A 14,247-nucleotide genomic window follows, 5' to 3' on the forward strand; every position below is an offset into this window, starting at 1 on the left:
CTGGGCTAGATCTCTGGATACGTATTAATATGTTTGTTGTGAACACGTATTAATGTATTTTGGACATTGTTATATACGAACACATTGAGAAAATTAAACAGAGGAGTAATACTATTCTTAACTTCCATGAAGCGATGACTCTTATGCTTGCCATTCAGCGCAGTAAGTGGCGAAAGCTCGATCCTCCATCCGCTAATCTCACTCTTGATGCTGGCCAGTCAAGCTGTGTAAATTTGAGGCATTACTGAAGCACTCTTCAAACTGCTGAAGAGGGTTTCAAAACAATGCCGAAATGGGGCTCTAGTTTTATCTATGTAGGTTCGTTTGTGCCGCTGACTAGAATTTATCATTCTTTTCTGGTTTATAGTTGTTTTATTAATATAAATAGGAGAGAGATAAGCTCTAATTCTTTCATTTAAGAACCGGTTCTCTTGAAGGGAGAATATTGCCTATACCTGTGTTTGTACTGCTGTTCCGAAACCTAAATTGTTTGCCTTGTGGTTACAGTTGTCGACCGGGACAGGTGTAATCTCTCAGTTCGTCAACTTACACGTGGTAGTGCCTCAAGCCTTCATCCTGGGCAATAAAGATTACCACGTCCAGCTGGGTTCCACGATCAAGCTCGTCTGTGTCATCAAGCAGGTAAGACACACACGAAAGCACATAGAGAATAGTTTTAACTGTGATTGTTATGAAACACTTTGCGTAGGACACACAATATTCACAGACATAAAAAAATGTGCGTAAGACAATGAAAAGGATCATTTCTATGAACACAACACAGATACGTACTATCATACTAAGGATGAAGGGAAGGGAATCCAAAGATACAAAAAACACACAGTAAGTGCTAAAAGGGAGAGATGCAGTTAAAAAACAAGTGCAAAACCCAGGAGGATGATACAACTTAGCAGTTATAAAACATGCAGAAAGAACAGAAGGATATAAGGCATAATAACTACTTGGCAGCTAGAAGTGTGAAACACAAGGAAAGTATACGTTGTAACTAGCAGCTAAACGGCCATAAATTCCAATGATTTTATATTCATTTGGGAAACTGTGAAATTGTAAGAGTAATCAGCACTTAAGGGAAAGAATTAGGTTCGATTCGAAGGAATAATTATTGTATCCATGGAATAAGAATTAAACCTTTAGTGGGTTATCAGTTTTGATCTTTTAAAGGGAAGGTACCACCAAGTTCTTGTGTCAAGTGCCCTTCTCTAACGTAAAGGACCACACTGGAAGGGTCAGTAGGCAATAAAATCTGATTTCTTTACCCCCCGCCAGAGTCCGACGCCGCCACAGTACGTGTTCTGGTACCACAATGATCACATGATCAATTACGACACACAGAGGGGCGGCATCAACGTCTCCACGGAGACGGGGCCCAAGAAAACCCACTCCCACCTTGTCATCACCGACGCACGCTACCAAGACTCTGGAAACTACACTTGCAGCGCCTCAAATACACAACCTGCTTTCTCCAATGTCTTCGTCTCTCACGGTAAACTAGAATATCCTTCTGTTTGAACGTCTAAATCTTTGCACTTCTATTACTAGAAAAGCATTACAGAGTTTTCTTTCAGCATCTTCGTCTCTTACGGTAAACTAGCATATCCTTCATGAGCTAATAAATTTTAACTCCTAACTGGAATCGCATCCTGTTTAAATTTCTAGGTCTGTTTATTTCTTTATACTTAGTACTCCTATTACAGAGAACTAAACGACGCTTACCGTATAGTTTATTCTGAAATAATGCTCTAAATTACTCTTTAGATTCATCAATGCTTTACATAAACGATAATGGTCACATGTTAAATGTACATCTCCCTTCTAGGCGTTTTTATATTCATTGTTTTGTGATTATTACTACGAGATAGTCATTCAGAAGAGAAGACTTATTAGAAGTGATGATTATTACTTGCCACACCAGCATGGGAGTGACAGTTGTAAATAATGATGCCTGAACTCATCATATTAATGTGGAAAAGGATACTTGCGTACAGTTAAGAACCTTTAGAGGAAACGTTTCGCCACGAGTGACTTCAATCATAATACAGAGATAATTATGCAACAAGTATATATTGTGGCAGGAGTCAGGCAAGCTGCGTTAGAGCAGCAATAATAATAGCAGCAGTAGGAGCAGCAGCAGTAGTAGCAGGAGCAGCAGCAGTAGTAGTAGTAGCAGGAGCAGCAGCAGTAGTAGTAGTAGTAGTAGCAGCAGTACAACAACTGTGATGAGATGTGATGGGAAGAACCTATCAACACATTACAGTGATCTCCAGAATGGATAATATTTTGTCGGTATCAGAATACCATTTTTCACATAATTATGATGTTTCAATACCTAATAACACTTAACCCACTAAAGAGAACCAGAGAGAAGTTAGAGGAAGAGTGTTAGCTAACATATTAGACATGTTTACTAACATGCACAGAAAACTGGACCTTATGCCACTCTCTCATAACATGAAAAATTTAATGCAGTAAAAGAAACAGTAAGAATGTCCCTAACACAATATTTTATTAATTCATCTAACACATTCCAGCTCCGAATGCTACAGACAACTAGGGAATAAATTTAAAATTGATGAAAGTTACACAACACGCCAATGTGAAACTTGTGGTATCGTAACCTAAGGGATGTACCAGTGTATCGATATCGGTGGGTATCGGTAAAAAACGGTCGATACCGGCCAATATTTTGTTAATGTTGCATGCGTACTTAAAAATATCAACTTCAACAAAGCTCTCCAGAAAAAGCTTTCCAGGAGCTTTGTCAAGCCATAACGGCTTGACAAAGCTCCTGGAGAGCGAAATGTTGCTACAGTAAAATGTTGCATTAGTTAAACCTTTTCATGTCACTCTTACCGAATTTATTTCAAGTTGTATAGCAAATTGCAACAGAGTAAACATCGTATGGGAACTATGAACGACTCACGGCCTGTGGTACTTTACAAAGGAATTTATATACCTTTTTTTTAGGAGGAAGAGCATAAGGTAAGTAAAATTATACAACGTATTTATTATATAAAAGATGTTTTTTTATATTGTTCCAGTTTATAAGTGGTGAACCTGCATGGAGGAAATACTCTAATGGAGGAATATGTGGAGGTTAGTAGGGAGGGAGAAGGAAGACTGTACAAGGGTAAGGGTTAGTGTGAGTAGTGAAGAATATAAAAGGTAAAAATGGAATCAAAGTTGGTGCAATAAGTTAAGTCTCTGTTAAAGTTAGAGATTCTATCCTTAAGGTGGGACTTTCTGCAAGGAGGTCAGTTAGTGTGTATTGGGGCAGTGATGATGGAAATTGTTTCCCCACTGATAAACAGAACATTTATTAAGATGATGTGAACTGACAATGCACCCTGATAATCCTCACAGAGCAGTGTAAGACATCTTTGCATAAAATGTTCCTGAGGAAGATGTGTGTGGCCAATACGTAAACCGGAGAGAGCATTCTCCAAATATAACAGTAGTGTAAGATGGCCAAAAGCCCATAATTTGACAAAGCAATTTATTGGGGACCAACTCGGCCCACCTTTGTTGCCAAAGCCAGAAATCACCTAACAAAAGGCCAAGAAAGAAGTATCCCGGTACAAAATTAGAGATCCTGGTGGGTTAAGCTCTTAGTTTTGATTATAATGTAAAAAAAAAACGGATGTTCATGAACAGCTGACCCAGAGTTACGGTCCGCCCATCGAACTGTCCAGGGAAACTGCAAAAAAATGATTCTTTGTGTTAACTAGAAATGCGTCAGTACTAACGTTGTACAAGAGGCGTTATCAAAAAGTTCCCTAATTCAAATTTTGTGAAGTAGCGTTGAGATTCGGTCCGGTCGGTCATTCTGTTTTAGTTAGACGCGCATTTTTTGTCGTATTGCCAGTGCATTGTTGCCATTTTTTTGTGTAACAGAATTAAATCTTTAAAATAGTGTGTGAGAGAGAGAGGGGGAGAGAGAGAGACTGTTTCAGGCTAGGTAAAAGTGGCCAGTGAAACTCGCAAAAATACTTCAAGCATTCAGCATTGAAGCAAAGGGTCGGACACATTTTCTTCTTATGGGCAGAGAGGTATAACATCCTTCAAGAGTGAGGAAGAGCCAAATGTGAGTGGGAAAGGTACGCAAGGCAGTGTGTAAATTGAAAGGGATAAAGCCTGTTGGTATATAGGTTTGGAGTGGTTGGTGCACGGGTCTAGGTGAGTAATATGGGAGATGTATGGAGAAGGCTGTAGGTTACTTTTAGCATTAAAGATCTTTTATGTATATAGTTATACACAGATTATGTAGAAGTCAGACTATTTTTCCTGAAGAAGTAGGCCTTAGGCAGGGATGTGTGATGTCATGGTTGATAACATAGGATCACAATAGATAAGATTGCAGATGACAGTTCTTTTAGGAGTTGCAAAGATTGATAAATTAGGAAAAGTATTTTAAAGAAAATTAAAAGTGAACATAGGAAAGAGTAAAGGGAGAGTATCATAAAATATAGTCAATGAGAGACTGGATATCAGACTAGAGGGAGTATGAAGTAAACTTGTTCACTTATTTGGGAGTGAACTTGTTGGCAAAGGTTTCTGTGAGAGAGGATGTGAACAATAGAACTGAAGGGCGTGAAAAATGTGTTGTGAATGTTGCAGCGAGAAGGCTGGAGACAATAGATGTGTGGTGTGAATATTAGACAGTGAATTCGGAGCTTTGAGGTGAAGTTACCATAAACATTATTCAGAGGGGTTGCTGAGGTAGTTTAGACATTTAGAGAGGTTGGAAAAAACATTGGAAGACTAGGATGGCGTATAAATTTGTGGCGGAGGAAAGGAGGGGTAGAGGTATCCTAGGAAAGGCTGGAGGGAGGGACAGGATAGACATCCAGCAGGCTTGTGTGTGTGTTGGGAGTGTAAGTGTGGCATGCAAAGAGTACGTAACCTTTATTCGGCGCATGTACACACCCTCATTTACAGGCTATCTCCCCCAACCAGCGAACCAGGTTGCTAAGAGTTGATGATGGGGCCCCGTCGTTCAACTAGTGACCAGGTTCTAGCCAATAAGAAGATGGTTTTGGCAATCGCAGAGGTTATGTGGGTACCACTCTCCTGTCTGCCCTTGTCATTCCCATTCTAGAGCTGGTTGAAGCACGGTCTGCTATCTTGTGGCTTCTATTTCTGCCTTGCTTACCGTGGAGTGCACTCTACTTATCACTGTACATAGTGTACATATTGCTGTTCTAAATTGGTGAAGGATAATATAAGTCTAAACTTTTTCTGCTGTGTTTATTTTGCTCCCATTACACCCGGGATAACAGGCCATTTGGAATCCTGGGTTGTAATAGTAAGCAAGTAGTATTTATAATCTGAGGTGCGAAGTAGTGGGAATGTTGTAGTTTGTAAGGTCATCTGAACTGTGAAGTCAACTCACTTTTTTGATTGAATAACAGTAAAAGTTTGTCTTATTCGGTCATATTTCCTCCGTAGAAGATCGCCGGAATGTTAATAAAATGAAACTACATCAAGAAAAAAGTTTTTTAACATTGGAAGCACCACACTTTGATATCTGCAAATTCTAATACATCTAATTGTTAAGTAACGTAAGCGCTGTATAGTCCTTGTGGCTTAGCGCTTCTTTTTGATTATAATAATAATAATAAGTAACGTAAGAGTTTCTTCCACCTTTAAATAACCAAAATATTGATTCATATTTCTAAAAATAAGCAGTAGACAAATGTCAGATTCGTGATCAGCTTATCTTTTAGCTTAAATCAACCAGTTTAATTTCTGAACTGGATAAAAAGTTAAGTATTGTTGGTTAAGTGTAATTAATGGAATTCCTTGTGCAAATACCGACAGAAAATAACTTAAAAATTAACAGATTTCTTGTATCCAGTAAGCTGTTGCTGAATCAGTTTTAAGTGGACTCGTTCTGTATACTAGGAAAAAAAAATATCTTTCGGATTGTCCGATTTCACCGGAATTTTTATTTCAAAGTCTCCTTTAGCTTGGCTTATCTTTTTTTAAAATCTTTTATATGTATATACTGGTTCACAAAGTGACCTTTACTGATACTCTTATCAATTCCTTTCATCTCCCCTTAAATATGTCTGTCTCCTCTTCATCCATTTCTGACCTATTTTTTTCGTTCTTATTTCTTTATAGGGAATGCCAACAATCACAGACGGGTGATCTTAGTTATGCAAGACAAACCACAAGGGTGGAAGTCTTTAGCTCAAGTACTTTCAGGACCTATGCAATGTTGCAAGAGAGCAGCTAAAGGAGGGAGAGAATTCTCAGAGTAGCGTAGTGCGGATATATCACCAGTCACCGTGGCTGGTGACATCCGCACTACACTACTCTGAGAATTCTCTCCTTTAGTTGCTATCTTGCAACATTGCATTGCTCCTGATGACGCACTGAGAAGTGTGAAAGTACTTGATCTAAAGATTTCAACCCCCCGTGGCTTATCTTGCATAGTTATCGGGAATATATGTTTTCTGTCAACCTATATATTACATATAAAAATGTCAGTGATATTTCTCTCATTTACGCCAGATAACACATGACAGATGTTTGCCATGTCCACTGTTATCTGCAGAACGAAAATCTGGGACCTTTACTTCATTAGCCTCATCATACTATTCAAAATTAAATGCAAAATATTTATGATCGTTTGTATTAATTACTATTGTAATGATAATCAAGCGCTCAACCTAGTTTGAAACCTTAAGAGTCTCCTAGTTTGCTACAACCAAATAAATAATAAACCGTTTAAAATAAAAAAAAATAGCCCCGGACTGCCTCAAGCCTTAACTCTGGATTCCAAGTTACGAAACTTCAGTCACTTTGGCTAAAATTAAAATCCCTTAGGATTACTAATTTTTCGTGTCTTGAGGCCTTTACAAATATCGTCCCAAAGAAGTCTCTCATTGTCGACTTTGCACACCAGAAATCACATTATCGTGCTCTTCAGAAATATGCATCCACACAGATTTCGTGTCAGTTCCTTCACACTTTATATCATATTCCAGTGAGCAGTTTTCAGGCACAGAGAGCTATTCCACTCCTTTTTTTTTTGTCTCTATCGGCATTAATTTAACTCCTTTATATTGTATTCGGTAAGCATGTCCCGATTCTTCAAATAAAACCTTGTTTGATTAGGAGACTCGGCGCATAATTATGACTTACGTGTGTGTGTGTGTGTGTGTGTGTGTGTGTGTGTACTTTTTTGAACATGAACGAACTATACCCTTTTTCAATACCTTAAGTACTAATACTGTTCTCCAAACATTACAGGTGACAAAATGGCAGCAATACAGAGACAGATGGCAGCAGGAGGCCCGACCAGTCTCGATGCGACCTGCCTGTGGCTCTGGTCCCTTTTAGTTACAGCCTACCTGGCCCGCAGATGATGTGTTGGGCCTCCTCTTACTTAACTTGCAACACTACGTCCTGGGCCCTAAATACTGTTGTTGAAACCTCTACAACTTCCTACCGCCCCTTATTAAACCACAATGACTTCTAAGGAGACAAGAAACTTTTTGCAATACGCCAAGTGACCCGCTACAAAGATCACTGTGGAGTATTATCTAATACATCAAAAGTGATTGTGTGAAAGTGTGGATGACTCCCATGGAAGGACCAAAGCCCTACCATTTAGTATTCGTGATAACTTTGAATTTCCTTGACTAAGTATTTTCTGAAGAAATTCTGTGTTTGGAATGAAAAGAGGTTATTGCTCGGAAGTGTTGATATGTTAAGTGTTTGCCGAATTATGTTTTACCAGGAGCAAGTGTGAAACTGGAAACGGTTTAACAGATTCGTTGACAATAACAAACAAAACTTGAACGGTATTTAATCATACACTCTGAACAGTATGCTCAAATATTTAGGAAAAAATAATCCAAAACTGGTCGGCAGACGTGTCCAGTGAAAACTCACAATAAGGCAAGAGCAAAGGTGCAAAACAGAACGAATCAGTCTATTTAAAAAGTCCCACAAGAACCATTTCAAGCATCAATAGGTTTGCGGTATAAACAACTGTTTCGAGCAACTCTGCAAACCGGACAAATAACATCACCATTTGATCGCTTATATTACTTAGCGATCGATGGAAACTTTTCTATTTTGTTTCATGAACCTTAAAATAAACCTCGTGAAACTGAGCACTATAGTTACCTGGGAGTCGGAGCCTTCAGAAGAGCATATAATCAATCAATGAACTGTTGCTTGAAAACATGTAAACAGAAAAACACGGTAAAAAATGTTACGCTGAAGAATTAAGGTCAGAGGAGGAAAAAACTTTTGAGCTTAAGGTAATAAAACCAATAATTTGAGTGTCTTGCCCGTTTTCAGTTTTCGAACAAATTTTGGCAGGTTGGCACAATACCCAAGGAACAGTGATGTCAGGACATTATTCCACACTATATTTCATTCACTTGAAGAAATATTGAAGTTCTACAGACTTTATATCATGCCTCACATTAACCAAATATTTTTCGAACCCCGACTATGATTTCTCGAGTAACTAAAGACACTCGAACTGTATTTTTCCATTTGAACCCGAACATTCTGAGATATTTCAGCTGTGTACCCCTAATAGACGTTATTATATTAAAAAAAATCTATTTTTTTCAGACCCCATTTAGTTTTCTATGAACATTGAAATCCAAACCATCAAAACTGTAAAATTTAGTTACTTATTAACACAGTTTGAATTACTAGCGAAAACTGAGGGTAGCTCCAGTTCCCTGGATCAAGGACCTTTCATCACTATCAAGGCGCACGCTTTGAAAAGCTAGACACTGGTAAACTACTCATGGCACCCAGCACTAGTGATTCATGATAGTCGAGCACACGACCATGAGGACCTGGCAAGACTCGTCCCGAATTTCTATTAGTTTCCCCTTTAAATATAAAAAGAATGGGATTATCCCATCTTTTACATACATTTCCATTCGTTATGGAATTGTATCCCTCAAAGTAGACGATCCTTGATATGGATGAGAGGCTCTTGATCCAAGAAATGGTACGTGTTCTTTTATAGGATTACTTCTCATTCCCCAGGCATTGTATGATCCTTATGGAATTACTGTGTCGGCAAAATATCGACAAGGCAATGCACAGATACACAAAGCAGGTCGTACGGGTCGTATTGAGCCTGGGGAAATGGTAGGCAATCAGATCTGAGCCAAGCAAGTAACTGCAATTTCTTGAACCAAGAGCCCGTCAACTGCATCAGGGCACTTACTCTTCTGAGGGTATAAAAGGCACAGCTCTCCTGGAATGTAATAATCTACGCAGATACAATCCAGAGCAGAAAAGCTGCATTGAAATCATTGGCGTTTGTGGCCAAACTGAATCGCAGCAGTGAAAAAAAAGTTATTGAGCAAGTTTTTACCGAGACAACATTTCATGTAGAGCTTTATCGCTGTTAAGGCTCTACAAAACCCGAAACGTTGTCCTGATAAAAGCTTATTCTGCAACGTGCATATTTTCTTAACTATTGTCGGCAGTACGCCATTTAGACCTCACTGATTCGCAGCAATGACCTGGGATAACAAATTCTCGTATCACATCTACGTGCTTTGTCAGGGTTGATGTAGCATCAACGGATCACCAGGTGTTTCACACTACATTAACAAGTAACCTTGAGTGTGTCGCTGCAATTATCTCCAAAGAATGTTGTGAAAATGTCTCATCTCCAACCAACATTCTAACGTCATAAGGAACTCATCGTGTACGAATTATGTACATACTGTGTACATTGTACGAACTTGTCGATGAAATCGTGAAATATTCCATGTCGAGTGATCATGTAAATAAGAAATTGATATTTTCCATATATAGCCATATAAGAAACGAAGAAAAAAAAAGATTTATGTTAATGTTACAGTAATGTGAAGTGTTACTTCATATCCCAGCGTGTCTGAGTACACAGAAAGTAGGTAACATCTGTGGAATGTCTCTTTGTACTGTTTAAACTATTTCATTCCACTTTGTTATACATTCTAAAAGATTAAATTTCTACGTCTTGAATTTGTTCTAGCAGAGTACTTTTAACTGACCTACGCGTGTCACTGTTGTTACTAAATTTCAAGTCCCAATACCATGACTCGAACAATTCAGATATAAACCACACTTTGGAGAGGAAACTACAGACGACGTGTCGGTCCGACCTGGACCCTCATAATGATCCAAAACGACCAAAACGACGTCTCCTTTCCAAGTTAGTAGTCCCTTCAAAGGGAGGTGCTTTGACGCCAGTGTAAGGCTCTTGAACCAGTGATTTGGAGGTACCCAAACATTGACCAAACCAAATTGCTTCTTAATCCTCGGGCGTTTTAAAAAAAAAAATATGTATTTAGCGCTTACCCATAAATATATTTATGTATACCTGGTGAAGCGCTAAGTTCTTCGAGCCATACAGCGCCCGTAAGCTCCAAGTCCTTGGATCAAGAGCACTTCGCCAGAAAAAGCACCCAATTGGAAGTGTCTAAAGCCTACCACTGGTCAGCAATCAAAAATACCATATCCTCTCTGTCCCTCTACCTAAGGTGCTCTTCAATTTCAGTGTTTGCGTCTCATCTTCCGTTCCAATCTATTTGCCATTTATATTTCTAGTCATATCTAGTCAACTTACTTTATAACTCGAGTATCTTAATTGTTGCTAAACTTTCGTTTCCGCTGTCAAGTTACGATGGCCTTTCCATTACAATGCTCATCTCTTCCTTACCTGGTCTCTCACCTGTATGTTTTGCATTAAAATATAGAATGTAAACAGTGTTTATTTCCCAATATTTTAAATAAGCTTTGATAAATATATAAAATATGCATTATATTACCCCATGAACCCAAAATAACTGAAGTAGAAAAAAAAATGGACAGGGGTTCAAACCCTGAACCATAAGCATAGCAGGCCTAGTAATATTTATTTTCACATGTACAAGGTATACAGGCCTAGCTGACACACTATAGAAATCCGCTATTATGCAGAGCATTTTGGACAAATTAGGTCAATTTTGTCCCAGGATGCGACCCAAACTAGTCGACTAACACCCAAGTACTCATTTTACTGATGAATGAACATTGACAGCAGGTGTCTTATAGAAACACGTACTAATGTTTTATAGCCGCACCGGGGATCGGTACTGATGAAACACTGGGCAAGAGCAAGCATATGAGCGGTTACAGCATTGGGACTGCTATATAATTATTAATTTATATATACTGCATATTCATATATATAACATATTGCAGCGAACCAAGACCAACTTTCAAATACGCTCATCCATCCCTGCCCATGAAATGGGATGTCCCCATGCTTTCCTGCCCACGAAATGATACCCCATGCTTTCCTGCCCCTGAAATGGTACCCACATGTTTCCCTGCCCATGAAATGGTACCCCAATGCTTCCCTACCCATGAAATGGAACGTCGCCACGCATCCTTGTCTATGAAACGGTACTCCCATGCTTTCGTGCCAATGAAATTATACCTACACGCTTCCTTGTCCATGTAATGGTACCCCCATGCTTCCTTGCTCATGAAATGGAACCTCGTCATGCATCCCTGCCCATGAAATGGTACCTCCATGCTTCCATGAACATGAAGTGGTACTCCCATGCTTCCCTAACTATGAAATGGCACCCCCCTTACTTCTCTACCCTTGAAATGGTACCCCCATTCTTCCTTGCCCATTAAGTATTGCCCGCATGCTTCCCTGCCCATGAAATGGTACCCACAAGCTTCCCTGCCCATGAAATGGTACATTTCCGTGCTTCTCTGTGCATGAAATGGTTCCCCCTATGTTTTTCTAACCATGAAATGGAACCCCCCATGCTTCCCTGCTCATTAAATGGTGCCCCCATGCTTCTTTGACCATGAAATGGAATATATCCATGCTTCCCTGACCATGGAATGGTACACCCATGCTTTCGTGCCCATGAAATGGTACCCCATGCTTCCCTGCCCCCCAAAATGGTACCCCAATGCATTTCTGCCCAAGAAATGGTACCCCATGCTTCCCTGCCCCCAAAATGGTACCCCAATGCATTTCTGCCCAAGAAATGGTACCTTCCATGCTTCCCTGCTCATGAAATGGAAACCCCATGCTTCTCCCCAGGAAATGGTATCCCCCCCCATGTTTCCCTGCCCATAAAATGGTGCATTTTCGTGCTTCCCAGGGCGTGGAATGGTACCCCTATGCTTTCCTAACGATGTAATGGAACCCCCATGCCTCCCTGCTCATTAAATGGTACCCCATGCTTCCCTGCCCATGTAATGGTACCCCCATGCTTCTCTGCTCATGAAATAGAACTTCGCTATGCATCTCTGCCCATAAAAGGGTACCCCCATGCTTCCCTGCTCATTAAAAGGTACCCCCATGCTTCCCTTCCCATGAAATGGTACCCCCATCCTTCCTTTCCCGTGAAATGATACCCCATGCGTCTGTACCCATGAAATGGTAACCCAGTGCTTCCCTGCGCATGAAATGGTAACCCCAATACTTATCTGCTCTTGAAATGGTACCCCAATGCTTCCGTGCCCATGAAATCCTGCCTCCCATGCTTCCCTGCCCATGAAATGGTACCCCCATGCTTCCCTACACATGAAATGGTACCCCCAAGCTTCCCTGCCCATGAAATGGTACCCCAATGCTTCCTTGCCCATGAAATCCTGCCTCCCATGCTTCCCTGCCTATGAAATTGAACACCCATGCTTTCCTGCCCGCGAAATGATACCCCTATGCTTCCCTGCCCATGAAATGATACCCCCAAGCTTCCCTGCCCTTGGAATCTTACCCCAATGCTTCCCTGCACCTGAAAAGATACCCAGAACTTCCCTGCCACGAAATTATACCCCCATGCTTCCATGCCCATGAAATGGTGCCCCCACGCTTCCCTGCCGATGAAATGGTACTCCAATGCTTCCCTGCCCATGAAATGGTACCCCCATGCTTCCCTGCCTATGAATTGATACCCCCTATGCTTTCCAAATCATGAAATGGAACCCCCAAGCTTCCCTGCCTATGAAATGATACCCTCAAGCTTCCCTGCCCATGAAATGGTACCCCCAAGTTTCCCTGCCCATGAAATGGTACCTCCAAGCTTCCCTGACCATGGAATCTTACCCCAATGCTTCCCTGCACCTGAAAAGATACCCAGAACTTCCCTGCCACGAAATTATACCCCCATGCTTCCATGCCCATGAAATGGTGCCCCCACGCTTCCCTGCCCATGATATGGTGCCCCCACGCTTCCCTGCCGATGAAATGGTACTCCAATGCTTCCCTGCCCATGAAATGGTACCCCAATGCTTCCCTGCCTATGAATTGATACCCCCTATGCTTTCCAAATCATGAAATGGAACCCCCACGCTTCCCTGCCCATGAAATGGTACCCCCAAGCTTCCCTGCCTATGAAATGATACCCTCAAGCTTCCCTGCCCATGAAATGGTACCTCCAAGCTTCCCTGCCCATGAAATGGTACCCCCTATGCTTTCCAAATCAAGAAATGGAACCCACATGCTCCAGTGCCAGTGAAATGGTACATTTCTATGCTTCTCTGGGCATGAAATGGTACCTCCATGCTTCCATGAACATATAATGGTACCCCAATGCTTCCCTGCCTATGAAATGGTACCATGCTTCCCTGCCTATGAAATGGTATCCCTATGCCTTCCTAATCATGAAATGGAATCCCCATGCTTCTCTACTCATTAAATGGTACCCAATGCTTCCCTGCCAATGAAATGGTACCCCCATACTTCTCTGAGTATTAAATGGTACATATTCATGCTTCCCTGGCCATGTAACGGTACTCCCATGCTTTCCTGCCCATGAAATGGTGCCCACAAGCTTCCCTGTCCTTGAAATCTTACCCCCATGCTTCCCTGCCCACGAAATAGTCCCTCCATGCTTTCCTGCCCTTGAAATGGTACCCCCATTCTTCCCTGAGCATTAAATGGTACCCCTATACTTCCCTGCACATGAAATGGTGCCCCCATGCGTCCCTACAACTGGAATGGTACCCCCAGGCTTCCCTGCCCATGAAATGGCACCCCCTATGATTTCCTAACTATGAAATGGTACATATCCATGCTTCCCGGGCCATGGAATGGTACCCCCTTGATTTCCTGCGCATGAAATTGTACCCCATGCTTCCCTGCCCTCCAAATGGTACCCCTATGCTTCCCTGCCCATGATATGGCACCCCCAAGCTTCCCTGCCCATGAAATAGTACCCCAAACCTTCCCTGCCCTTG

At 41.1% G+C, this 14,247-nt stretch overlaps 1 protein-coding gene across 2 annotated transcripts in view; it reads left to right on the top strand.

The window, feature by feature from the left end:
* Positions 1 to 10,762, top strand: part of LOC128694476 (transmembrane and immunoglobulin domain-containing protein 1) — a 255,305-nt gene extending 244,543 nt beyond the window's left edge. For both annotated transcript variants that reach the window (XM_053784610.2, XM_053784611.2), the window contains exons 5-7: positions 508 to 642; positions 1,288 to 1,504; positions 7,279 to 10,762. In XM_053784610.2, coding sequence (XP_053640585.1) covers positions 508 to 642; positions 1,288 to 1,504; positions 7,279 to 7,394 — 468 coding nt within the window. In that variant the 3' untranslated portion in view covers positions 7,395 to 10,762. The remainder of the gene's footprint in view (positions 1 to 507; positions 643 to 1,287; positions 1,505 to 7,278) is intronic.
* Positions 10,763 to 14,247: the final 3,485 nt, after the last annotated feature.

The sequence above is a fragment of the Cherax quadricarinatus genome, chromosome 60 (assembly GCF_038502225.1).
Source record: "Cherax quadricarinatus isolate ZL_2023a chromosome 60, ASM3850222v1, whole genome shotgun sequence".
NCBI lineage: Eukaryota > Metazoa > Arthropoda > Malacostraca > Decapoda > Parastacidae > Cherax > Cherax quadricarinatus.